The 27,367-nt window shown below is 41.1% G+C and overlaps 1 protein-coding gene across 1 annotated transcript; it reads right to left on the reverse strand.

The window, feature by feature from the left end:
• Positions 1-2,378: 2,378 nt before the first annotated feature.
• Positions 2,379-6,239, reverse strand: LOC138197989 (transcription factor Sox-8). Its single transcript, XM_069149076.1, has 3 exons — positions 5,581-6,239; positions 5,005-5,240; positions 2,379-4,843 (listed from the first exon to the last, which is right to left on the reverse strand). The coding sequence occupies exons 1-3, from the start codon at positions 5,994-5,996 to the stop codon at positions 4,089-4,091; spliced, it is 1,407 nt and encodes a 468-aa protein (XP_069005177.1). The 5' UTR covers positions 5,997-6,239; the 3' UTR covers positions 2,379-4,088.
• Positions 6,240-27,367: the final 21,128 nt, after the last annotated feature.

A 27,367-nucleotide genomic window follows, 5' to 3' on the forward strand; every position in this document is an offset into this window, starting at 1 on the left:
TCTTCTCTGTTCAGGCCAATCCGTGTGGAATTGGTCAGTGTTGGTTCTGTCTGCCACCCTGTTTTGCTTGGCCCGGTTGTGCCAGCAAACACAGAAGACACCAGTAATAAAATAGACTCCTTTATTTAGTGAGAAGAACAGGGGGACAAGACAAAATAGGCATCAGGAAGTCATTTACTTGGGTGGAGCTGCTAAAATTGAGCTAAATGTGTTTGCTTTGGAAGCAGCGCGAGATACTGTAGCAAACAAGAGCTTTTCTTTAGGAAACTGCTGAATGCCGTTTTGATTTTGATCGAAACATGCAAACACTCAGCTGTTACACATTTTACAGTGAAATAAACTGAAGTAGAATGGCTCCATCTTGAGTATAAAGTAATGTCCATTTTTATGACAAATACGTTTACATTATTGTAGACGCAACATACAGTTAAATGTTTAAAAATACATAACTTATTATTTGGTGTAGGATTTTCTTCTTCTTGCAGGCAAAAAAGAAAAATGCCACCAGTGATCAGAATTTAGTTGATAGGAAGATGACGATTCAGAGAACTTAGAAGAAATTACATCAAGTGGAATGAGGCTGAGCAGATTCAGCGGCAGGCAATAACCATGCTTTATGTCCACTTCATTTCCCTTGCAAATCAGCCTCGCATTCTTAGGGTTTTCACAGTTCCCAGCTCCCTCTTTTTTCCCCGAAACATGCCCTGAGTCAGCCAGGCTCATTAGGCAGGATGAGACTATTACCAGGCGAGTTATCCTGTGCCTAACAATGGGATGTGGTCAGGTGGTGGAAGCACCAGTTTCACTGGGTTCATAATGCTTTCCTCTCATGTCCTCTGGGTCCAAGACCACGACTCCCACTTTGGTCAATAACGCCTTTCCCTCCGTCTACAAAAAAATCTGACAGCTGGAATGTAACACAGCCTCAACACGGCATTGTTGAAATTAACGTGTATTTTATTTTTTCAGTTTCAGTTTCTGCATATATGTGTATGTGGAGTGAGAGGGTTTAGATGTGTGTGAACATCTACAGATGTATATACTGCTTATGTATTGTAACGCACTATAGGATTGCAGTGGATTTGAGCATCATATATGAACTGAACATATATAAGCAACTGCTGAGTAAAACTATTCCTTCCTTCCTTCCTTCCTTCCTTCCTTCCTTCCTTCCTTCCTTCCTTCCTTCCTTCCTTCCTTCATTCATTCATTCAGTCATTCATTCATTCATTCAGTCATTCATTCATTCAGTATACAGCGCGAATGTAACGCACAGTAAAGTTCCCCGTTGCAGTTCATGTTTTAGTTATTTACAGTAGGGCTTTCAAGAGGCCCAATCAGAAACTGTGGAGAAGTTCCAGGGAAACAGGACCCAAGCACCCTGAAGAGCCTTTTTGCCTCACTTTTATTCACTCCTGTTCTTTCTCAAGAGTTCCTCCTCAAAGTATTTGGCAAACACTTGTGAAAAAAAAAAGAGTTTGAGGGAAGAAAAACAACAAGTCGTTCTTGAGCCACCCACACCCCATCTGCTGTGGTATTATCTTCTTTTATTATCTACAGATTATGTGCGCTGATATTATTTCTGCAGTTTGGTCTGGTGGACATTGTGCTTGTTGTTCTTGTTGTTTTTTGTTTGTGGAGCGCTGTGATATGAGACAGCAAAGAGGGGGGGGGGAATCCTCCCCCATGTGCATCTAATCATCCATTCAGGACCCTCTTAATGGCTTGTCAGTTCCCCTTGCCCTTCCATTTTCTGTCCAATTAATTCCTTTCTAGCTCTCCGGATAAAGGGACACAATGGGGCCCCTCCACAGCATAATGAATCATTAAAATTCAGCAGCGCGGCCCTGGCACTTGGCTTCTCCCTGGGCTGGTTAGGGACGGCTGCTTGGCATGCATGCCAGGGCCAACTTGAGCATTCTACCCACTGGACCAGAGGAGATAGGATCTCTCCTAATTCCTTTCTCGTTGGAGGTTTAATGAAAAAATCAGAACCTGACTATGTTGATGGAAAAGTCTGCAAGCACACATTAAAGGTCAAATAAAGATCCTGTCAGGTCAGAAGGTGCTGAAGGGCCACCAAAAATGGCAACAACTGTTTCCTGCCATATATTGAATTTTTTTTTTTTATCATAGATATTTCTCAAGAGAAAATCTCATCAGGTCTACAGCAAGAATTTAAGCTGTATATAAACTTACTTACTAGATTTGAGCAGCATTCAAAGGTTTAATTTCTCAGAGTGAAAAGAATAATTCTCTAAAAGTGTCACCGATTCCCCTTACAGTTGTAGCTCACAGTACAGATGTTAGACAAGGAGGCCAAGATGGACAGCTGGTATCCAGCACACAGGGAAATTCAACAACACTGCTCACTGCAATTCAATTAATTATATTTATTAAAAAAACATTTCACAAAATCTTTTCAAATATGCCTAACAACCAAACCGTACAAGTTGAAACCAAATGTGGATGCAAATAAGAATGACAAATACAAATATCAAGAAAAAGAATCTTTTATTTAAAAAAAAAAAAAAAAGGCCAGCGAATGAGTTAGCTGTGCATGTGTGAGTGAAACTCTAGTTAATAGAACAACAATCCTTGTCACAGCCTTTCTCAAAATGATACACCATAATGATATACAAAACACAGTTCTGTGGACAAAACTTGGAATACGATGCTCTGTACGCTTCTCATACAGCGTGTCACAGAACATTACAAACCAAGGCTGGAAGGAATGATATCAAATTAAGGAGATAATCAGGAGCAAGTTAACTATCGGAGTCTCTGGAGTGGATTACTGATTGTGTGCTTCCCGCAGTTTGTTAATAAATCCATTTCATATCGAAATACTGACAATAAGCATTAGAAGGCACAAAAACATTTTATGCAAGACTGCAGCAGTGAGTTGGCACTTGATGGTTCATGAGATAAATATGGGCAAATGCTTTCACACTTCATTTTACTTTTAAACCCTTAAGTGCTCTTCTTTGACAGATGGATTAAATTCAAAGACAATTTTCAGTAAACAGTTGTTTTATGTATCATTTGGTGTGTATTATTTCATGGAAATGGCTCCCACATGCATAAATGTGTGATACCATACCATCTCTCTGACACACACACACACAAGGATGCATGTACGCACAAATATTCTTGTGCTGTCCATCGACGTATACAGAAGGTCCAGCTGACATGTCACTCAGAGCGTGTGGTGTTATTTTACCCCATTTCCTTTAACCCTAGATCATGACTAATCGCAATTTGCCAAGCATAGATTTCAGACACCTGTTCTGTCCTGTGCAAGTCTGTTGGTCCTGTCTGTTTGCTTGCAACTAGGAATGGAGATGTGTCTGGAAATTGGTCTTCAACGGAATAATATCAAATGCACTGTACTTGTACTTTCCTTTACTTCATTTACCTTGTTTTCATTAAAAGCCAAACAGTACTCTAAATAACCAAACCCACATTACATGTGTTCATCTACTTAAGAACAAAAACCAATAATGCATGAACATAAATACATATAAGACTTTTATGCCAAAATGACACTAGATTCATAGGAGCCATTTATTTAAGACTGATCCACTGATGCACGTAGTGTGTTGCGATATAGCTCTGGCCATTAATGCAAATTTTACTGCAAATTCACATAATTGGTCCCATGTACATTGTTCAATGTATCTGCTTCAAAACGGAGTTTGACCAAACTGTTTCAGTCCTGCCCGATTCAGTGGCAGGCCTTTGCTTTACCTCAAGTGTGCACACACGTGCAATCTTAAACTGGAAAGAAGGGGGATATACAGGATGTACAGGATGTAGGCGTAGGTGATTTGTCCTCATGGAGGAGTTTGGCTCACCAACAACACAATTTCTCTTTGTGTAAAAAGTCTGTACAAGTGTGTTTTCATGGCAACAATATAACTTTGTATAAAATCAGCAGGCACTTTTTCTTGTTTCTTTCATGTTCAAATGGTCACAGGTAGCCTACTAGCCCCGACACACACTTCTCCACCTGCTCCTTACTTCCTTCATTAGTAGTGCATCAATCTGAATGAGTCTCTGGTGCAAACTGACTATTTATTGTCCCCTTAAGGTCGAGACAGCGTGGTGTAGACGGGCTGGTCCCAGCTGGAGGTGGTGGGGCTGTGGGCAGGAGCCATGGACAGACTGTTGAGGATTGGGCTGCTATAGGGCCGCCTGGATGAGTGGAAGTAGGGGTACTGGTAGAGGCTGGAAGGATAGCCAGAGTACGGGTTGTAATAGTTGGAACTCTGGAGGTCAGTATAGTCACACTGGGAGCTGGAGAAAGAAGCTGCAGCCGAGGAAGCCGACGTGGCCGAGGTGACACAGGTCTGGCTACTGTAGGAGCCGTAATCGGAGTGTGAGGGTGACCCGTGGGAGTGCTCACTGTAGTGGCTGGGGCTCAGCTGCTCCGTTTTAATATGGAGACGGTGCTGACCCACCTCACTGGTGGAGGCAGAGGAGGAGGACAGGGTACTCTTTCGGCTCCACGCTGACCCGTTGCTGCCTGCATGGCTGTATGAGGAAGTGTAAGAGCTGCCGGGTACTGGAGCCTGCCCGTGGCTGTGGTCGGAGGACAGGGTGGAGGAGCCCGAGGCGTGGCCGTTGAGCGGGAGGTACTGGTCAAACTCGTGAACGTCAAAGGTCTCCATATTGCTGATGACATCCGTGCTGAGCTCAGAGATGTCTACATTGCTAAAGTCAATGTTTTGTCTGCTGCTGTCAACAAGGCGACGGCCCTCATGTTTCAGATCTGGCTTCATCCCGTGGTGCAGGTCTGTTTTGGGAGTAGTGGGTGGTGTTGGTGGACCATGGGGCTGCCCTGAAAAGCAAATTATATTACAAATCAAGTGTGAAGGTTCATCACTCCAAGTACAAAATGATTTAAACAAATAAGCCCATAACTATTTAATTCCTAAAATAAAAACTCACGCAGTATTTGTGTTTGGTGCATTATTTCTTGTGTTAAATTTGACAACATACCTGCATGTTCAGGGTGGTGGTGTCCATCAGTCATCCCTGCCAGTCCTCCCATCCCTGGTTCTGCTTTATACATATGATGTGCCAGCTCTGCTCCTGAGTCCGAGTCGCTCTGGCCTGGTTTCACATTTTTCCGTCGCCGTGGCTGGTATTTGTAGTCTGGATGATCTTTCTTGTGCTGCACCCGAAGCCTCTCCGCTTCATCTACAAATGGCCTCTTTTCACTCTCTGACAGCAAGCTATAGTGAAATAAATACAGATATAACATGTCAAAATTAACTAAACAAAGAATAATAAAAATAAAAATATACATTTATTAAATTCAGGGGTCAGAAACAAAATGCAAAAAACACCTTTTCTTTCTCAATTTCTTCTAAAACGTTTACATTCAAAATCAAAATATTTTGAAATTTTGTAAATTGTATATTTTCTGGTCAAAGCTGTAAATGTTATTTATGTAATGATGATCATCTCATGTTTAAATATTTAACAAGCACTTAATTCCCTAGTTCACGGTAATGTTACATTACCCAAATGATTGCTGCATTTCTGTTTATAATAAATAAAATATTTCCTTACCGCCAAAGTTTCCCCAGCGTCTTGCTCAGTTCTGCATTGTGCAGGTGTGGATACTGATCCGCCAGCTTTCTGCGGGCCGCTTGCGCCCAGACCATAAACGCATTCATGGGTCTCTTGACGTGAGGTTTATTCTTCAGGGATCCATTCCCTCTCACGGGCATAGGCACCAAGGACCAGTCGTATCCCTTGAGGACCTGAGAGACGGCGTCCCGTATGCAGGCTGGGAACCGGTCGTCATCCTCGGAGTCCAGTTTCTTGCCCAAACCGGCGAGCAGGGATCCTTGGCCGTCGGAGCCTGTTGGTGAGGAAGGAGCATCGGAATCGGACTCGTCCTGGGACATGGAACTGTTTGTACCCGATGGACTGCACGGCTGGTCGCTAATACACTTGTCATGCTCCTCTGTCATTTTTAACATTATTTGTTCAGTCCCTTGGAGATGAAAATCCGAAAATGTAATCTTCAATTGAAAAATAAAACTCTGCCACTAAATTCAAGCGCTCGACAAAGTGGCCAGTGCGCTTTTTACGCACCGTGCGCCACAATAAATTCCTCAAACAGTTTCAGTCAGTACGAGCCCGTTGTTTTCCCTCGGCTTTCCTGTTTGTTTGTCTTGTTTTCCTAGGCTGTCATTGGGGGTGCGGTCGTGAAAGTTGCGGTTCACAATGTGAGCTGTGGAGCTGCATGTTACAGCAACTTGAGTTGGAGTTTTAAAATCGTCACTCCACCTTCCGCCTAGGATTGGCTGGGGCAAAACACCACTTTCTCCCCATTGGTTCAGGTTTTTTATGTAGACTTCATTATTATAATGATTTTCATTTTTTTCATTGGTGACACAGTTCTGTTTTTGTTAAAGTTGCACACACTGTGTGACAATTACATTTTCTGCCACAATTTCCAAATGCTGTTTAGAAACGGAGTGAGTTCGGAAATTACTGCGTCTTATAAAAAAAATTGGGTCTTTGTTATTTGTTATATTATATTCAAAATATATCCATGGTTTATGGTTAAAAATCACATTTAGAAACATTATTGTTGCAATAGCTGGGCTGATGTTATTTTATACTGTATATTACTTTGGATTTTTTTCTTATTGTGGTAGAAAATAATTAAGTTAATTTGGATATTTCTCTGTCACAAATTACTCAACATATTAAGTCAAAGTAGATTGTTTTAGAAAATATCTAAAACATTGCTATTCCTTATGAAGATCGAGGTTTAACATTGGAGACTCCGAGGATACTTGATCTATACAAGAATTGATCCTCACAAAAAGTTGTGGCATTCAGTAGTAAAATGTAGTAAAATTAAGATTAGTAGATAACTACAAGTAGGTAGATAAAGGAATAGTGTGACTTATTAATTACATCAACAATTGATTTTATGTTTTTGAGGCATGACAAATAGCTTATGATTTGTACTAGGTATTGCTTATTATACCAATTATATAATTCATTTAAGGTCTGAAGGATGTCATTGTCGCAGGGATAGAATGACCCTCCCTCTTACAAGATAGAACTGGTGGCAGTGTTTTTTTCATAGTGAAACATGTTTAACGGTTGCTCATAACAATTGTGCAACAGTGTTTCAGGCAGGTTCTGCGTCTTTCATGAAAAAAATAAATAAATAAATAAATCGTAATTTCAGTGAAGAACAACATTTTGTGGCACCAAAACTTGTGTCTCACCTCAGAACTGATTTCTGGCAAAAGGTTAAAAAGTTTGATAACAAACTTCACAGGTCTGTGTGAGCCCAATTATAGCTTTAATAAATGTTCCAAGTTTAGAGGGAAGTTGACTTGTTCTATTAGTCTGTTTGTGATCCATTAGCCACTTCTCACCTTCAGTGAAACATTATTTTTATGACACTGAAGATACAGAGAGCAGAGGACACAGGAGGGTAGATTGAATCTCTGCCTTTGTTAAAGGTGTCTTTGTTCATGTATTGTGGGCTGATTTTTATCATTTGCCTCCCCATTAAAAGACAAGGTATGTTTGTGTGGACATCAGTTTGCTTTGTTCAATGCAACACTGCAGGTTGCTCAGGGAAGAGGAGAGTTTGTAATCTGGAGATAATAGAAACTATGGCTGGCACATTCAGAGTTTACTGCAAGAAAGGTAATGGCTTGTACAGTAAGGTAAGAAGTTTTCATTGTTGGTTCTTTTATTTACAATAGTCCTGCCAGTGACTTTGACTGATACAATATTGTGTTTGATGTCTGCAGTCAACATGTATTACAATGTAAGCCTTTTTCCTTCAACATTTTAATACAAAAAAAACAGAGAAACTGCTCACTTGGTCAGCCCTGATCCGTTTTCCATTCTAGCAGCTGCTGTCAAAGCAGTTGCCTGGGTCAAGTTCAGTGTGTGTGTGTGTGTGTGTATATATGTGTGTGCGTGTGCGTGTACGTGCGTGTGTGTGCGTGTGTGTGTGTGTGTGTGTGTGTGTGTGTGTGTGTGTGTGTGTGTGTGTGTGTGTGTGCGCGCAGACAGACAAGACAGCAGCTAATTGTCAAATGTGGATGACTCCTGGTTTATTTTCATTCTGATATGTAGAATTGAAATGCAGTGGCATTTTATTTACAACAACACCTCTAACAGTAAATGAAAGATAAGACTTATACTTCTCTTATCTCAGTGGTTTTTAACAGAAACTTTGACCTGTTGCTATTGCTGACTTAAAACTAGTGTTACTTTTGATAACTTAAAATTAAAAAACATATTTGAAAATGATAGGTTGATCATAGGTGAAGCTAAACAGCTTCGAATGCTCTTTAGAATTTGATGCAAAATTGAGAAAAGGTTCAATCTGCAGAAGACCCATCAGGTAAGTACCTTCAAACATCTCATCACAGGTAGCATGACAATAAAGACAAAATTAGTAAGAGTCCAAAATGAGTGACAGCTGCTGTCAAATCCTGCTAAGATAAGCGACTGTCTCTGTGTTTGGGTAGACAGAGAGAGACAGAAAGTAGGAAACAGGCTTAAACAGACTCCAGCCTTCCCCCTTCATGTCTCTGTATTGTGGGGAAAAACACTGACCAGAGTTTGCGGGCTTTTGACTCTTGATTAGAAAAGGAAGGAGCGACAGAGGAGAGGTAACCGCGCATGAACCCAAAGTGTACCAAAGATTGAAGGAAGGTTTTAATTTTCAGATTTTTGTGAGATGCATCTCAAAGGAAAAACCGGGGTGCAGATTTTCAGACTTTTGGGGGAGCCTTAGCAGAGCATGTTAGGGCCATTTCCCTTGGGCCCTTTGTCACTTCCACCCCACATGTAAATTATACTCTCTGGCTTCTAATGTACATACAAAATTAAATTACAAAGCCACCCACAGGAATCTTGCCCCCTTTGGTCTCTGCTTCTGTTTTAATACAGTTTGGCACATTTCTTCACTCTACCCGAGCTATTGGACAGAGTATGTTGAGTAGTTCAATTGACATAAATTGCCACAGCATTGTACCACATTGAAAATAGTTTAAGATTTGTGACTATGATGTGAATCTGATGAGAAGTTCATCGGGTCATCAACTTCAGAAAAACCTATGTTTGGTTAAATGTCTGTTCTGCAGCCAACTACATATTGCATGCCAGCCTTATATTAAATATTCAAATCTACATTTTTGTGCATGATGTATAAATTCTGCACCACAAGAATCCCGACAGAATTTCAATACAATTTGCCACATGAGGAACAGCTGTCTGAGCAGCCACCACAGCACCCTAACCCTAACCCAAACAGCAGGCCTTCATTTTGTTAAATAATCTCACTGATTGCACACTGAGTCAGTGTAAACTTGGTGAACTGTGGAGACTGGCATGCCCTCCCTCTCACCCAGACGATCCCGACCACTGCATAACCACATGTGGAACAACCTCCTGGGCTGCTAACAAACCATATTTCACCCCTGCACCACATCAACGAGACCACTTCTATCTTTGGTTTCACACACACACACAGAAAGAAGGTAATTAGTGCAAAATTAACAGTTGCAGCAAATGCAAGTGGAAGGTTGAGATACAGGTTTCAGACAGGATATTTCCAACTAGACATTTTACAGCCCTGGGGAATGTATAGGACACGGTATTGTTACATGTTCAACTGAAAAGATTCACAGGATTTTCCAGGTTCACACACAGTAAAGTGAACTCTCACTGATGGATGCACACACTCCTCTTTTCTGTTCCATCTCTTCTCATCCCACCCCCTCTGGAACTTGGACGGTGGATGTTTTCCATTTTGGTCTGTGGCCAAATCTATTTTCCAGGTTGTCTACTTAGTGAGGTCGAGGACCCGGGGATGTTTGACTCCACTGGTTCTAATCACAGTCCAACCCCCATGACAGCTGCTGTGTGTTAGGACCTCCCATTGACCTCTGACCTCACACTATCCTAAATTCATTCTATTAAAATACCATAATGAGGGGTTTACTGGACCAATTGCAGGTTTTATTTAAACCTATTAGTCAATGCAGAGAGGTGGAGGGGAGTGGAGGGGAGAGGAGGGGTGGCACGGAAGGGAGTTTTGAAGAGATTGAAGGGGGAGTGTTTGAGACTGAAGGAAACAATTAGTCCAAAATGTCTCTGGGTGTGTTTGGCCCTCGGCCACACTCAGTTTTTAATGTCAGGAGTATAAAAAGAGCTCAAGTGTTTCCAGATTATTTGCTGTGTTTTCTCTCTGACACATGACGGTTTTGTGAGGCAGCGGTTTTGCTTGTGATAGTTCTGTATGTTCATATGAATTAGAGCTTATGAAGAAGGAGGTTTTGGAAGCTGTTGTAGTAACAGGTTGGGAGGATTATGTTAAATCAATTTACCCCCCCAAGCCTCTCTAGAAATCTTTGATCTGGAAACTATCGGTAGGTATCTTGGTTGTGGAGTGTCTCACACATTTATGTGTACATTAGTGAAGCACATAATGGTTGTTGGGTTCAACAAAACCGTCTCTGTTTGGAAACTGAGTAAAGGTGAAGTGGGAATGTCCGTTCCACGTTATTTTCTTTTGACATGACAGTCTAAATCCTGAGATGTTCCGCAGAGACGACACTTCTCATGGTTTATCTTGTCCCAGCTTTGTCCCAAGAGGAGTGTGGGCGTATGTGTTCTTTTTTTTTCTTTACACTTTCTGATCTAGTCTCCCCTCTTTCTTTCTTTCTTTCTTTCTTTCTTTCTTTCTTTCTTTCTATCTTTCTTTCTTTATTCTTCTCTTTCTTTCTTTCTTTCTTTCTTTCTTTCTTTCTTTCTTTCTTTCTTTCTTTCTTTCTTTCTTTCTTTCTTTCTTTCTTTCTTTCTTTCTTTCTTTCTATCTTTCTTTCTTTATTCTTCTCTTTCTTTCTTTCTTTCTTTCTTTCTTTCTTTCTTTCTTTCTTTCTTTCTTTCTTTCTTTCTTTCTTTCTTCCCTGTCATCTTTATGGCATATGTTCTGAATAAAACTTGCGGTGTGCTCAGTTTTCCACATTGTCTACTTTTTTGATCGTTGATTCTCATAAATCATCTCCCTAATTTGCCTGTGAATTAGATGGTGCGGGACATGTAGACATTTAGGACAGGGCTCAGAGGCGGCGAGAGAACAGAGAGCCCACCCCTTGACTTTACGGGAAATGGAAGGCCGCTCCACAATACCGAGACTATTTAGAGGACTCGTCTGGCTGCGGGGACGCTGCCTCACAGTAATAAGATAACTGTGCTGCATTGTTTTTATTTACAGATAATTAAAACAAGGATAAAAATCCATTTGCAATGCTCATATTTATGTCCCTTTCATGAGCACAAGACTGAGCAAATGTGCGAGTGCAAGCCCATGTTTACACATACAAGTGCACACAGACAGTGTGTAGCAAATGAGCGCAGTGCACACAGATGAGTGCAGCATGAAACCTAAATCTCTTGTGTACAATTCATATATTACAGGATAATTTATAAGCTATTAAAGTGATTATTGGTGAAGTGGATCAAATTCTCCAATTAGGCTTTTTAGTGTACCAGCCAAGACTTTCAATGTTTATGAGCAGCAGTTAGTCTGTCTGTCTCCAGCCTGTCTATAACCTCTAATGGAATTGCTATAGTGAAAAAACACATCAGCACACCTGCTGCTAACCTCATGAAGAGAGCGTGTGTGTTGGGATCATCTTGGTGAGTTTTTTTTTTATTATATTTTATGAAGTTACAGCCCTGAAGTTATTTCCATGGACTCATGTAGACTCATGTTAATTTCTTATTTGACTGAAAACTTGTTTGTGCTTTAGCATGTGATCATAGGTGTTTCCCCCACAGGATGGTTGTATCACTTATCTACATATTGTCTATTAAAAATGCAAATTTACAATGTATCTGTTTTAGATTAACTATTCATATTTTAGTGTCTGAGTAAAAAGAAGAAATGTTTGAGGCTTCAGAAATATACTGGGTCCCCCATCCCCTCTATATCTTTGCATACGTCCTGTCTGTTGTCAACGTGTATCCATACCCCCATTAGCACCTCAGAGAGTCCGCAGTACTGACTGAAAACGGCATTGCAACATTATCCATAGATTAACACCATGCTTGTAGACTCTGCTACTTTACAGAGCCTCAGATCTGTTGTCACAAAGCCTCAATAGAATCAGCAGGCCTGACTCAGCGCTCAGCCTACCAGGGCAGCACCATTGTACCATACATTAATATTGTAAAACCTGCTCATCTTTTTCAGTGAAGACATTGCCTTAGTTTTGAGGGAGTTGATGTCATTTTTCAGGTGTTGTTGTTGTAAATGGTCAGAAGAGACTGTTTGTGTTTTCCCAGACCATGTTAAGGAGTGAAACAAGTAGCAGTGGACATCATATATTTAAATGAGCCTACCTAAAACAAAAACCCTGCACATAAAGATGACATGATACATTTTTAAATCGCTATCATACCTTTTCTTTCAAATCCTGAAATTATTTTTTGGGGTGGGATGATGAATTGTTTGCATGTTAATCTGTTGTGAATTGATATCTCACTTTTCAGTTTGAGTTGACATTCTTGATCCACAACATGCTGCCTAGCTTCCCTATCAACTGTCACACAGACGTCACTTGCCTCAGGCAGGGAAAGAAGGAAGCAATTGCTAACCGTTTCCACTGGTTACAGGTACAGGGTATTTCCTGGTAGCCACTTCACTATTTCCAACTGTTTACTGGACTGTTGCTAACATGCAAAGCAACAAAGTGAAAAGAGTATCTCGTGTTGTCATGTTCAGGAAGTGTATATTAAGGCAATGCCTCTGGCATACTTGTGGTACGGGTGAACTAGTGCTTCAACATGGATGTGCAGTACATGAGCATTGAAGTTGTTTTTTGTGTTGAATTTATTGGGTTGGTGTGGGGACTGTGGGCCATGGCTGCTTGGTGTACATGTCCAGATCACATGGGTGTAGGAGTTCAAGGTCACTAAGGTCACTTCCTGTTCGCTTTGAAGAGGTGCAGAGGTCTAACTGGGGACAAAAGAGAACACGGAAGTACTTGTGAGGCAGAGAGGATATAGGGTCCTTTCAGTCGACCACAAAGTCTGACCTTTTCATTCACAGAGGGATTTAACTTTCCCTAGAAGTTGTTTGCTTTGGAAATGCAGCCCTCTTTTCCTCCATCTGCAGCATGGTTACATTAATTCTGACGAATTGTTTTGCTCTCATAAGTTATTAATGTTTTGTCTACTTAATAACTAACAAAGATTTTGATTACTTTGTCTCATTATATTGCTCATGGTGAAGTTCAGAGTGTTTAACCTCTGCTCACTGGTGACTCTATTCAGCTCTTAGGACTATCAGTCAGTAGATGAAATTACATATCAGCTGAAATCAGGTCAAATCACCAACATTTGATTCCACTCACCACACTCACCTTGGCTTACCTTTCAGTGTATCCCTGTCTCTTTTCTCTCTCTTGTTTTGATTCAGTCACTTCCACCTTTACCAATCATTATTAATTTCATGTTTAATTTAAAGAACAATTCATTTTCACCAATTTTCAGTTTCAATATTTACTACTTAACCAGCAAAAAATAAGGGAATATTAGACACACTCCCCTTTCCCCTACCTCCTGTGTCTACTAATGGCTGCCCATGAGACATCTTTGGCTACATTTAACACAGAATGTAAATCTCCTCTGCCAGAGGGCACCTCGTTTAACAAGATGCTGCTTTATGGTGCTCTGCAAAAATCAGCTTTTTTTTGTGGATTATATGAAGAATATGTCATTGTTGGTTAAGTTGATTGATTATTGCATTTTACTTTGGACGTCTGCACTCCCCTGTTTTTTTTTTTATCATCTGTAATTTGACAACGTTTTAACTCTCAAACCAAGCTTTAACCAGAACAGCTGAATCCTCTTACTTGGAGAAATTGGAAAATTGTTTAAATACTTTATTGTGTACGTGCACATGCATGTTTGTATTGGTGTTTATGCAGCTCAGACTATTTTTGTGGCCCATGAGTTGTCCACTTATGACTCCGTATATTTTTGGGATAAATTGGTACCAAATTTAATCAGAGCCAATGACCTAAGCCCCCCCCCCCCCACCAGGCAGCCCAATTTTAGCTACATTGGGGCCTTTATAGCCTCAAACTCAGGTACATGTATTTATGATGGCAGTAAAGCAGGCTGCTGTAGTTAATCTCCTAACGACGTCTCCCTTCCTCTGCCACCAGTGAGTCTGGGTTCGGGCTACAGGGACCGATCGCTGGAGACAGAATGAGGATAACAGGGTCTAGTCTTGGAATGCAAATTCTGGGGTCCGAGGCCTAAACTGCACTGTGGTCGATAGGGTGGTGTGAAACTGGGAACTTTCTGTGTAGAGTGAAGTGCAAAATGACATGCATGTGACACTGCATATTCCAGAGGCATGAGAGCCATTACAAGTATGAGTGCCAGGGGGAAATTTTGTTAATGGGAAACAAATGGGCCACGTTTCTCAGTTCTTGTTACTTTCTACTTGAGGCAGCCTGCTGCTTTCTCTTTTCTCTTTTTTTTTAAAGGGCATTAATTTGCAAAGAAGCTTTGCATACACCTCTCAAACACCTTATTTAAACAATATTCACCAGTTCAATCATGCAGTCTTCTTTTGCATACATGCCTATGCACAGGTGTGTGGTCATTATTTCTATGTGAGGGTATGTTTTTTCTTTGTTGGCGGCAAAGCATGACTCCTTTGTAAGAGTACCTGCTACTGTATGTAACTTCACTTAAAGATACAGGATGGTGTGACATGCCGAGCAGAACAGTTACCGCCCTTTTCCTCTTTCTGTCTCCACTGTCCATCTTCCCTCCTCCTTCCTCTCTCCTCTCCTGGTTGCAGTTGTATTTGTGCGCCTTGGGAAGATTACAAAGAGGCGCTTTGTGAGGGGATGCAGCTGCTGAAATCCAACTAGATCCAGCTGAAGAGAGAAGGGAGCAGGTGGGTCAACAACGCCACCCTGCTGTTCCCAGAATATCAGGCTGCAGAGCTGTGCCTCCCTCCCCCACACAGATATACACACACACACACACACACACACACACACAGCAACACACGCACACACAGCCTCAGAGCACCCTTACCCCAAACCAGCGCACATACAAACATTATACCCTGTCAAAATACAAACACAGTGACACCCACAAAACAGCAATACAGCAATATGCACATGTCAAAGGACTGCCTCAGTGGGATTACTGCCCACTCAAACAAGTGTGTGTACAACAAGTATCATTCATACAGCGGAAGAATGTTGGCAGAAAGTTTGCTCCACAAAGATACACAAATTACTCTTAACACAGAAACATAGTGCTGCTTATAAGGCCCTATATTAATACCAAGTTGTGGCTCTGTTGCCTTATTTTATAATTTTGTTAACAGCAGTAATGACAAGGGCAGTCACAGGGCTGCAGAAAGCGAGAGGAAGATCCTGTCAGCTTTGTGAAGTTAAGATGTTAACAGGTCAGGATGCTGCCAAAATGTTGGATTTCTGCATCACAATGGGGACATTGGTAAAATGACCCTCATCCGGCTTTGTGCAGCTCAGAAAGAGGTGGTAGGAGATGGAGAGAGGAGAGGAATGAAAGAAAGGAGAGGAAGTCCTGCAGGCGAGCGATCTCGCTCATGTTGAGGCGGATCAGATGTCACCGTCCTCTCTGCAGGGGACACAATGCTGGACCAAGGTGACATAAAATGATCCAAATATAAATTTGCTTTGTCATTAGTACATTGTTTTCATTTATAAATACTAGGGGATTCAGTCGAACTGAATTATTACTTGAAAAATTAAAAATGATGCTCCCACTTTGAATTATCATCTCCATCTCCTGCCTTTATCAGCTCCAGCTCCAGACAATCTGCTTTTTTTCTTTTTTTCACATGAGCGTTTTCCTTGCAAGCACCAACCAAATTATGGATACATTTTTGGATTAACTTTGCATATGTTTTTACTCTGCCGTCATGTTCCATAGACAAGCTTTTTGATAATCATAAAAGAAATGCTAATGTGATGCGAAGGAGTCGGGCTATACAGAAAGCTGTGGGCTTTGTGAACTATTCATCAGCTTTATAAAACATGTTTCTCCCACTGAAGTCCCTCTGTATCTTTAATGAGAGTTTTTGACGCACTTGCCCCCCCCCTCTCCTTGATGTGTGCAATAATTCAGCCACATTGATAATAAGTTCCTCTGTCCCTTCCTAAAAATGCGTGAATGTCATTTCTTACATAGGGCTGTACCCTGAAAGAGCCCAGTGTCTGTCACACTTAGTATTCCTGCCTTGAGATACTTGCAGACATAAGAGTCCTGGAAGCTTTTAAAACCAGCAACTTTCATCCTTGTTTTACCAGAAACATTCATTTCCTCTGATATTTCTTCTTTAATGCAGGACTTACTAACTATAAGTGTGTCTCTGTGCATGTATGCAGTGTTTTTTCTGTCTCTCTGAAGACAATCAGCTTCAAATTTCATCACTCTCTTGACTTTTTTGCCCTTTAATAGCATGGCATTTTCATTATCACCATGCTAAAGTTCCATCCAGCTGATTCTTCTGTCTCTCAAAATAAAACAAACTCTTTTCCACTGGCCATATGTCACCACATTCCCCCATTTGTCATTTTCTTCCATTATATCTGAGTGACTTCAATTCCTTTCATGGGTCAGTTGTCTTGCACCATAGTTTTATTGAGACACTGAGTTCAGTGACATAATATCAGCTCCATCACGGAGCTGTCACATGCACCCCGCTGGCCTCTAGCCATGTCTTGCACCAGAGGGGGAAAGCACGGCTGCCGGTCCTCATACAGAGCTCTAGGTTATTATTAATTTTCTTATCTGTCATCCTGGTTCATCTGATACAGATAAAACAACACATTCTGGGTCATTCTGGGTTTCTTACTTGCTCAGATAACGGTGTGGGAGAGCAATCGTCATTAAAAGGTGGATCTCTGAAAATGTAGACTTTGAGCCATCTGGAGCTCCATCTCTCCACATGTTTTGGAGTGTGGGAAGCTGCAAGAACGTGTCACTGGTTTATATCAAATCACTAAATATTTCATCAACTCTGTGCTCACTCGTGGGCGTGTGGAAGTTATTGTTTGAATGGTTTCCTTCTTTTTTTTTCTTGTGGCCAATAACTCTCCCATCACTGTCATTTACCTTCATTTACATCAGTTCATTTGTCCTGTTAAATTTGTTTAAGCCCTGTAATCTGTGTCCAGTCCTCGTTTTTGAATTTTGACTAAATGAAGCCATATGCCCTTTGTAAGGCACTGATCAGATGTGTTTAGCTCAGCGCATCTCTCACCTCTATTCCATAACTTTTCTAGGAGAGTAATGGTCTCCACATTGCCTAGAGAAGCATCACGCCTGATTGCCGCCATTCTCACATCTGCTTCCTGGAACAGCAGCGGGGAAGTCTCCAAAAGGCTCCCAGCGGAGTGCGGGGCATGTGTGCTCACATATGAGGCGAGAGTTTGAGACGGGGGCTTGCCGGTGTGGTTTATTTTCAAAGGGTAGTGCTGAGGATGTGTTGAGAGGTTGAGGAGTTGAGAGAGCTCTCTGCACTCTGGTTTAGGTTTCGCCTCCCTGGGACACAGCTGGGGGGGTTTGGGTTAGGAGCCGGGGGAGGTGGTCCACAAGGAGTTTGTGTTTAGACAACAGCACAAACAAGACAGATTGTTTTCAGGGTGTATTTGTTAGAGTGAGAATGAGAGTGAGAAAGACAGAGTGGACAGCCTTGTACATAATGTTATATTCCTTTCATATTTTTCAGAAAGGGTTACCTTTTCGGTGACCTTGTACAGTTAAGTTTTGTGTGAGAAGGAAAGAAAATTAAAAAACATGCAAACAACCAAACTGAACACCAGCAGAACAGGGAAGTAAACCATCTACACCAGTTCCAGCAAACTGTCATATTTGCACCATTCATTTCCCTATTTTTCAGCAGCCACAGTAGCATGTGGAGTGATAGGCATCGCTCCAAACGGGCCACTTTGCATTGAAAAAAGGGCCTCGGCAATATGGAAAACGGAGGTAAACCGAACTTATTTGGTTATTCAAAGCTGTCACTCTCTCCTTACTGGCCTACATCCCCGTACATGTGCATTCCCCAGCTGGCACAGCAAACAGGGAAGTTGAATGCAAAATAAGATGCAAAACTGAAAATTTGCATCAAAGCACCGTCTTCGTACGAAGTCGTCAAGGCACACAATTTAGGCCTGGACATTATTGTGGGAGTGGTGATAGCAAGTAGGACAACGTGCTGACTGAATTTGGGGAAAATGACTTTAAACATACCCTGTTCAAGTTTAAATGTGATGTGTGGTTATTGACTGAGGTTTTATTATAAACCACTCTTGTTGTCATAATTTGCTGTTCAGCCTTCATCATTTCCCCTGGTTACAGTCAGTATTATTCTTTTTCCTCACATTAATTTTTAAGTCATAAACATCCTACTCTACACCCGCCTCCCTGGTAACCAATGTCCCACTGTACTGTGCCTCTAGAATGCAAAAGGGAAAGCAGACAGACGGCATGTCTGGATCTTTTTCTTTTTTTTTCTTTCTTTTTTTTAATGATTCTTATGGTTTCTCTGCATTTGCTGCATGGTGTTACCTGCCAAACACTGAGGGTGCCACAGAGCTGCTGCTGATGTTTTTTCGATCAGACTGGTGTGGACCTGGGAAGCAGAGAATGTGCCACAGTGGCTTTCAGGTGCCAAGAATATAATTTTCCTTAAGTGCTTACAACTGTAAAAACCAAAGTTGATTCGCTGAGACTGAAAGTAATTACAAGCCATTTCAAATGGAGAAAAAGGCAAAGCAGTAAGCTCTTGTGGTCTGTCTAATATCTGTTTAATTTGAATGGTTTAATTTTCAAGTTGGTAATTTATATTGGCAGTGTGTGATTCCTCTGGAGGAAATGCCACTGGCTGTGGTTAACCCGAAGACTACAAATTGTGAAAGATGGATTGGGCTTACATATCAATACTAATATACAAAGTAAAGTCTGGGATTAAATGGACTGTAATATCTATATTTAACATCTGTCTAATTATCCTTCTTCCTACAATATGACTGATTGCCTCTCTCTCAGCTTGTCTGTATAAATACCTAGAAGTTGGTTTTGTCTTCACACAGAGAGAACTTGAAACTCAGGATGCACTGAGCGTGTCCTATATCTGTTATGGCGGAGCAGAGGGGGGGGCTTCACCCGGCTTGCGAGAGCGTGACGGTGCACCTGTCAGAGAGGAAGGGCTGGCTCATGGCTGTAAACTGGCCACAGAGTGAACATGTGCGCTGGGGAGACCCTCGGGCCAGAGCTTGCCTGAGCTAAAGTGTTTCAATAAAAGAAAAAAAGGATGATGTATTTGGAGAATTTCCCCACATCATTCCCCCACCTTCCCGCTGCTCTCACTGCTCCTTGGGTCATCCCCCTTCCCTCACACTCCTATCCTCTTCAGACATCAGAAAAGTTTCTCTGTTTTCCTTGTTAAATCATCTGATTCTTGACAGTGCTTGCAACCTTGCTCATATTTGTTGACTCATCTCTTCTGTGAAACCCACTTTCCTGGGACTATCTGGCCTTCCATTGGCTCCCTCAGGTCTGATAGGGTAGAGTCTATTTCTCTGGTCTCTCTCTCTCTCTCTCTCTCTCTCTCTCTCTCTCTATCTCAAGATATTTGAGTCATTCTCTGGGAAAAGTAAATCAGCTCTCCGCAGAGATTCCAGGGAATAACCTCTCCGGTTCTGTTGACGAAGGGTGAGGTTCTTCTTCTCCTCACCTCTTGAGGCAGGACCACACAGCGTGTAAAAATCTGGCTCACAGATATATCTCAGTTTCCATGCGCAATAAAACATACATGTTTTTCCCACAACATATGACTTCACACAACAGTTAAGAGACACAAGATAATCCCCACTCTGTTTGTTGGAATAACTTAGGGTTTAGTTGAGTTTGTGCATAACTCTTGAAACAAATAGGTAATTACTTATAATGACCAGCAGTGGTGCGGTCTAAACAGCTGAAGGCAAACAGAAGATTTGTCTGGAGTTCAGCAGCATTAGCATGTTGCTCGCTCAGTCTGCCAAATAGAAGGAAAGTTTTCAATTAACATCAGATGTGGATGTCAAAAGTGTACCTCAGTTTTGTGTATCCTCATGAACACCAGTTCATTTCAGTTGTACATGTTTTTTGATTTATTGTCAAATTCCTGGAAGACTCCAAATTTATATTACATTGAGTTTGGCCGGACGGACTCAGATTTGATTTCGTAAACCCCTTTGTGTTTTCCGTGTGTCGGGTATAACTAATTGCATTTGGTCGGCACATCCAACTGCTTCATGTTTGTCAGTAATCGTTTGAAGTGACCACCATGACATTCCTTGAGAAGTCAAACCCTCGATTTTGTTGCACTAATGCCTCGATATTTTCCACATCGTTCATTTCCTTCAAAGGACCCTGAGCAGCCTAATTACTGCAGCTTGCAATAACAGATCATCAGTATTTCAAGACGAACTAAGAAGCCCACTTTCTAAAAGGGCTGCAGAAAGCACAGGCCATCTCTGCTGTTTCAATGCTTTGAAATACAATCACAGCCGACTGTAAATTAATTCTGCATGGCACATTGGCGATAAGAGTCTTAACTCCAGTTAAATTTTATTTTCATCAAGCAGAGTATTGGAGGTGGTAAAATAATAAATGATCTCAAAATATATCTCCAAAATACTGTCATATATGAGACACAATAAATATCGAGCAGTCGAGCTGTTGTTGTGTTGAAGCAATGATTCTTATTTGCTGGCCAAATGGGATTTGGTTCGTGGTGTTCACAAGTTAACACCTTCCTCAAAATCTGAAAAATGGGATCTTCAGTGGAAACTAATCCTCACACAAACCCATCAAGTGGAGTTTTAAGTGAATCGTCAAAAAACTGTCTTTTTAACAGATCCCTCCTAAACACTGGAATCTCGAGTGGGCATTCAACATGCAGAAAAGTGCCTTCTGTCTACAGCTTGCCAATGTGCTTCCACTTATATCCACCACCTCCTCCTTCTTTCTCCTTTGTCTTTCTCTCCTCTCCCTCTATCTCTTCTGACCCTGTCTTTTCCCCCAGGGAAGAGTTTGAAGTGGCGTTTCTTGCGCTTTGTTTCCTAAATGGGATGGTTTTGTTGTGTCTAGTGTCTGTTGGCAGGGGCTGGATGCTGAGCTGAAACCTAATCTAATGCTGCTCTCGCCACACCACAAAAGATGTTTTTTAGGATCCTCTTAGTGGCCGCTGGCTGCTTTATTCTGGACTGCAGACTCCCTTCAGAGGGCAAAGCCTTCCCATCATGGTTTTCTTTCTTCTATGGCCCGCTTTAGTTCAGATGTTCCTCCTATAGCCTCCTGCAAACTTATTGTCTTTACTTTATGTTATAGATAACAAACTCTCAAAATATTTGAATATGTTGAAACTGCAGTAAGAGATTATGGTGAGGATTTTGAGTCCGTATGTTCTGGAATTTTAGGATTCTGCCATCAGTCAAAAGACACAAATAAATTAATTTCAAAGAAAATAGGTAAGGCTTCAAGTAACATTATGCAACAGCGTCCCCTGTGGCCATAAGTGGTGACTACACCAAATAACAATTTCAATGCAAACAAAGATTTTTTTTTTTTCCGTTCAATCATTCATTCATGCCTTAAAGGTGACTTTTACGAGTTTGTAAGTTTGTTTTTTCATGAGGCGCAGCAGTGATCAGCTTGGATTATTTGTGCTGCAATGTGTTTCTTTCTCAAACCTCTCTTGTAGTGTCGCCAAGACAGAGCATACAGCACAAGATTAGCAGTTTAATGAAGGCTACATTATGAACAAAGCGCAGCAGTGGACATATGGCTATTTGGAATATACAACATTTTTGGATGGATAGACATAGAGTTGACATTTCTGTGGTTATGTCAATGCTTTAATGTAAAAATTGGTGTAATTAAACTGATATGATAAACTTTTACATCTTCAGAGGGTGAATATATGATGCTCAAAAGATACATTTTGGAATGAGACTTTCGCAGCCTGTACCATTTTCTGCTACTGTGCCTTTTTCTGTACCTGCCTCAACACACATACACACACACACACACACACACACACACACACACACACACACACACACACACACACACACACACACACACACACACACACACACACACATGGTCACAGAGCACTGTGGGTCCCCTGGCCTGACTGGGCTGTGGGTAGCTTGTAACCCAAGTGTTTTATTAGCAACTGGTCCAACACAGCTAATTGCTTCCTGAGGGAGCCGCCTCCCTCCGCTCCGTGACTGATTAACGGCCCACATTATGTGTCTCGACAACCTTGACAATTTCTTCTTTTTTTTTTTTTTTTTTTTTTTTGGTCACAAAACTTTTTATTACACTGCACTGCTGCAAATCTCCAGTGTAAATGTTCCCTCAAACCAATTTTTCACTGTGAAGCCATTAAAGCGTTCAGAAACTTTTTTTGTTGTAATTAATTCTTATTAATATGATTTAATGATTATTGTAAATGGTGTATTTAAGGCTCACTTACTGGCACAACTGGTTAAATGTCATCTGTTTTAGCTTTGCAGCATGTATTGGATATTTTTGATTTATTATTAAGAAATATCTTTTCCACATACAGATGAATCTCAGTTCTTTTCAGTCATATTTTGTCATTAATACTAATTACTTCAAACACATTCATGAATAATGAACTGATGATACACAACTGCATCTTTTGGTAACTTTTTAAATAGAAAATAAGTTTAGATTTTAATATTCTTTGACATTTCTGCTTTGTTTAGGGAATATTTGTGTTGCCTATAAATATTAGCATTCGCTGTATGTTTCTTGTTTCCAAAATGGGTCATTCATATTCAATAGTGGTTTTCTGCTTGTAATCAAATTTGTTGCTTGTTTCTTTCACAGGCCTTTTATGTTGCTTTTCTGAACTTGATTAGTTTCTTACTCTAAAACCATTTGCTAGGCCTGTTAGTTTGAACAGATTTTAGTTTGTCTTCTCCTTTTATGTGTGTGTTCATGTGTGGTTTGACTCCGTCACATACATGTATCACTCATGATGTAAGCATATAATAATGGGCTAAAACCAGGCATCATCTGGTTTTTGACCTGTTACTCCCCAAAAGAAAATCCTGAATAAATGATCAGTGGACATCTGTGTGGGTGGACATCAGCTTTGTGGCTGCTGAGAACTTCCCCTCATTTATTTACTTTCTTTTATGGTGTAGATATTTATTTAAAATGAAGCTTTTCATCTTCTCTTAATACTTTGTTCTTGAAAATCTTAATTACAAATGCTGAATCTCTGATCATAAAAGCAGCCAGTGCTTTCCGGACTCCTCTTGTTGCATGCGCTTGTCTCATATGTGTCTTTGATGATGCCACTGGGAGCTATGAGATGGGTTTCAAAAGGCTGCTTTCCCAAACAGGATATAGATGATGTGTAGGCCTGGAACAGGGATCAAATGGTGTTCTTCCACCCCCCACTGCTCCCTCCATCTCTGAAGGGTGGGGCCCGGACGGATGGTCTAAGGAAGAAATCATCCTCAAGTGTGTTTCAAGGTCAAATTGTCAGAAGTGCTGTATCATCATCATTTCCTGTAAACATAATCGTATTCATCTTTCTCCATTGTTTCTGCACCTTATTTTGATCCAAAGATAGAGCACTCTTAAATAATTGTCACAGTTACAAATAAAATGGAAAGCCCGGGCCCTGAAACCATGTTCAGGCACACTGTGGTAATAAATGCATATTTCTGGTTTGGGCTTGGAAGAACCCCTCCTGTGTCTTTTCTCAGAAGCCCAGAGCCAATGTCAACTACAGAAATACATTATTGACATAGATTTCTTTTGTGCCATTTCTTTTTGACATTTTCTTCCATAAACATGTCAGAATATTGGACATCTGCAGAGTGGACTCATCTGAGGGATCTGTCCTCTGCAGTGCACATGTGTTTCAGGATGTGCAGCAGTTACTGAATGGAGGAGAAGGACAGTAAAAATGGCACCGACATCAGGGGACGATGCTGCAAAGTCTTCTTCTGCCCAATGTCGTGTCAACCAAGTAGGCAAAGCCACTGTATGTGTTTGGTAGGAGGGCCGCTGGGGCAGAAGGATGAGGAGTCATTTTTGCATTAGCAGAATCAGATTTTGAGAAAGATGCAGCATTCCAGGGCCTCTTTATTTGATTAGCAGTAATGTCATAAATGCAAGAATGTACTCGGATAAATGGAAAAAGTAGCTGATGAATTAGTTATTCCCGTCAGCAAATACCCACACTAGCTTGCCCTCCCTGTCCTCATCCCACGGGCCACATTGCCTGCTCAATCTGCAATATGGAGCATAATTATACTAATTTCTGTCAATTGCATTAGCAAGGGCCTGGAGAAAAGAAAGGGTGTCTTTCAACGCAGGAGTCTTGACTATGCAGTCAGCCTCACTGCATGCACCTCAGAGAGCAAGTACAGAGGGAGGCAACATGACCCTTGGTCATCACCCCACCTCCACCCCACTCCCCCCATTTGCCTGCGCTCCCCTCTCTCCTCCTCCACTTCCTCCAGCTCTTGTCCCTCTTTTCTCATTCCATGCTTTCCTCCCACACCGGCTGCTTCATCTGATGTGAAGTGAAACTTACATGTTGGAAAACACTGATGTTCCTCTGGTACTTGTTGAATCTGAAAATTTTGTCTTTTCCATTTTTGTCTTTCATCTTTTTTCTTTGAGGGGGAAACGTGAAGGCTTCTATTTATATAGGAGACTTCTAACATTTCTTTGAGCTCATGTTGAAACATTACCAAACTCCTAACTTCTGAGGCATATACCTGCTCTGTCAAAGCAAGGCATCTCTTTGACCACTAATCCCCCAAAATGTAAAGCAATCACATCATATCATTTGGAAAGGTTTTTGTATCTACAGATTTAAGAACTACTTGGTTTAGTTTTGAATATGTTCTTTTACTTTTAAGTTTTTATTTGCATCTTTCTGACAAGAGCCAAAAGTGCAGCTTAGATCTTACAGCAAAAATTATATTCATATTGTCTTAGTCTACCTTTTTTTTTTTTTTAATGGACTGAATACACATTTATGGATTGTACAATATATAATGTGCAGTGTGTGTACATAGGCCCATACGATTCCTCTTTCTGTGTCCCCTTCCTAAATAGAACAAGTCCTCCATGACCAGGTCACATCACATCGGCCTGGTGGATGAGGGACTCTGGGGGACTGCAGGGTGCTGGTAGTGGGAACACTGCCTTCGTTATGAAAGACGCCATTGTCCTGTCTGGCTCGCCAACATAGAAAATGAATAAATCAAAGTGGAGAGATCAAGAGTGGAGGAGAGGAGGGGATGGGGAGAGAGAGGGGTGCGGGGGGGGGGGGGGGGGGGGCTATCTGACATCTGCATTTTTAAACTGGGCATTGAGCTCTGCAAGAATGTTGTTATCATCCACCCGCAACTGCTACAATGGTGAAGAATTTTATGATCTGACCTCTGATCGGATCTACCCAGCAGCCACCCCTCACATTTATCGACTTTCTATTTATCATAAAGTTTGGTTCAAAGCAACTCATGTTTTCTTCCGTCCTTTGATTTTATGATTTTTGGAAAGACTACAAGTAAAAAAAAAATAAAATATATATATATATATATATATATATATATATATATATATATATATATTATCAGTAGTTGGTGGGAAATGATTGCATGATTGCAAAGTTTGTTAGGGTAAACAGGTTCAAGCCAAAGATGATTTATCTTCACAAGACTGTAATTAGCACTGTCATGGAGCAACAGCCGTTTTCTCTTTAATATCAAGCAGTTGTATTGATGCATGCAAACATAATTCTGTTGATTTCTCCAACAGTAGTTTTAATTGATGTTTCATCATTTCCTCGTACTGCTCCAACTAGAGTTTGCCTTTTAACTGCATAAAACTGACAAGAGATGGATTCATTTTTTGAAAAACCAGCTAATTCAATCATCTGCACTCAATATAACAAAACAAAAAATTGACATTCAGGTCCAAAGATCAAAGGATAAACTTGGTAGCCGTGGTGATGATTCCAAGACAAGACTGGAACTATTTTTTTTTTTTTATCTGTAAGGTAGGGGCACAGGTTGAGTGGATGAGCCAGTTGTGTTATGTGTTTGTTTAGCAAGTTTTAAGTCAAGTAGGTTAGGTTAGGTAGTTACTTTATTAATCCCCGAGGGGAATTTTTTTCACTACAGCAGCATACAGGAAGCAATAAGATAATAATAGAATAATAGAAAGCAATAAAATAGCAGTAACAGTTTCTGTTTCAAGTCCTATATTTTTGAAAATGCCCTAATATTTACTCAGTACTCATTTCAAGTCCTGTCTTATTGGAAGATTATCCTTCAATAATAGTGACATGTCAAATAACTATCATTAAATAAGGGTACCCTACATAAGGGTGGCCAGTCAGTTGCCCAGCCTCTGCCTGACCTCCACAGTTTTACAGCCACGGGTATACTGGTGGATCCCTGTAACAGCAAGACAGCAGCTGGCTCTCTGATTCAGTTCAACACAGTGGCACTTTGCTGCTGCCTCCCATCCCAGGTGTGTGTGCTTGTATATATGTATGTGTGTGTGTCTGTGCATAAATGGTGTCCGCACAATGGCCACCCTGTGTGACCCTGTGCATCTGTGTCTTGCCCGGACAAGCTCTACTGTCCTGCCTGCTGCTGGGTCCTCTCTTGAGTGTTGACGGCACGCTACAGGTGCCTCACACATCTGGTGCTTCACACAACCAAACACATCTGCCGAGGCACTGATGAGTTCAATTAAGATAGCCTTCAAAGGAATACACTAACAAAATCAGTAGGAACATAACAAATTGCCTTCAGTGGTTAAAGAAGTGAGAAGTTAAGTGACTTTTTTTTCTTTATAGGGCCACAAATGCGTTCATTATTTGACCAGGCCACAAGTTCATGACCAGACCTCGAGTCATTAATGAAAGTCTGTGTCTGGGGTGGGACTCTGAACAGTCATCACACTGTTATTTCATCTAACACCCCCCGCCATCTTTCAGTACCAAACACATTCTGCACATAATCAATGCTCTGTCCGGCGGCAACCTCTGTTTGCTAACTCTGGACAGGCAAAAAACTTTGGTTGAAAGGGGCCATTTATAGATGTTTTTGTAAGCTAAAAGAACATTTGTGATTCATTTGGTAACTTCTGAAACACCATGGCACCCTGCAATTGTACTCGTTCACTCACGCTTCACTCTGCAGCTTGCTGTTGA

This window comes from Embiotoca jacksoni, unplaced genomic scaffold (genome assembly GCF_022577435.1).
Source record: "Embiotoca jacksoni isolate LCO1_2020_lvr unplaced genomic scaffold, fEmbJac1.0.p SCAF_15, whole genome shotgun sequence".
NCBI lineage: Eukaryota > Metazoa > Chordata > Actinopteri > Embiotocidae > Embiotoca > Embiotoca jacksoni.

What these genes read in the sequence shown, in the direction of transcription:
- LOC138197989 (XM_069149076.1), bottom strand. Translation starts at nt 5,996, where the DNA reads ATGTTAAAAATGACAGAGGAGCATGACAAGTGTATTAGCGACCAGCCG. An exon ending in ACGCTGGGGAAACTTTGGCG is followed by an intron (nt 5,241 to 5,580) that starts GTAAGGAAATAT and finishes ATTTCACTATAG; the next exon opens with CTTGCTGTCAGAGAGTGAAA. An exon ending in CCACCACCCTGAACATGCAG is followed by an intron (nt 4,844 to 5,004) that starts GTATGTTGTCAA and finishes TTTGCTTTTCAG; the next exon opens with GGCAGCCCCATGGTCCACCA.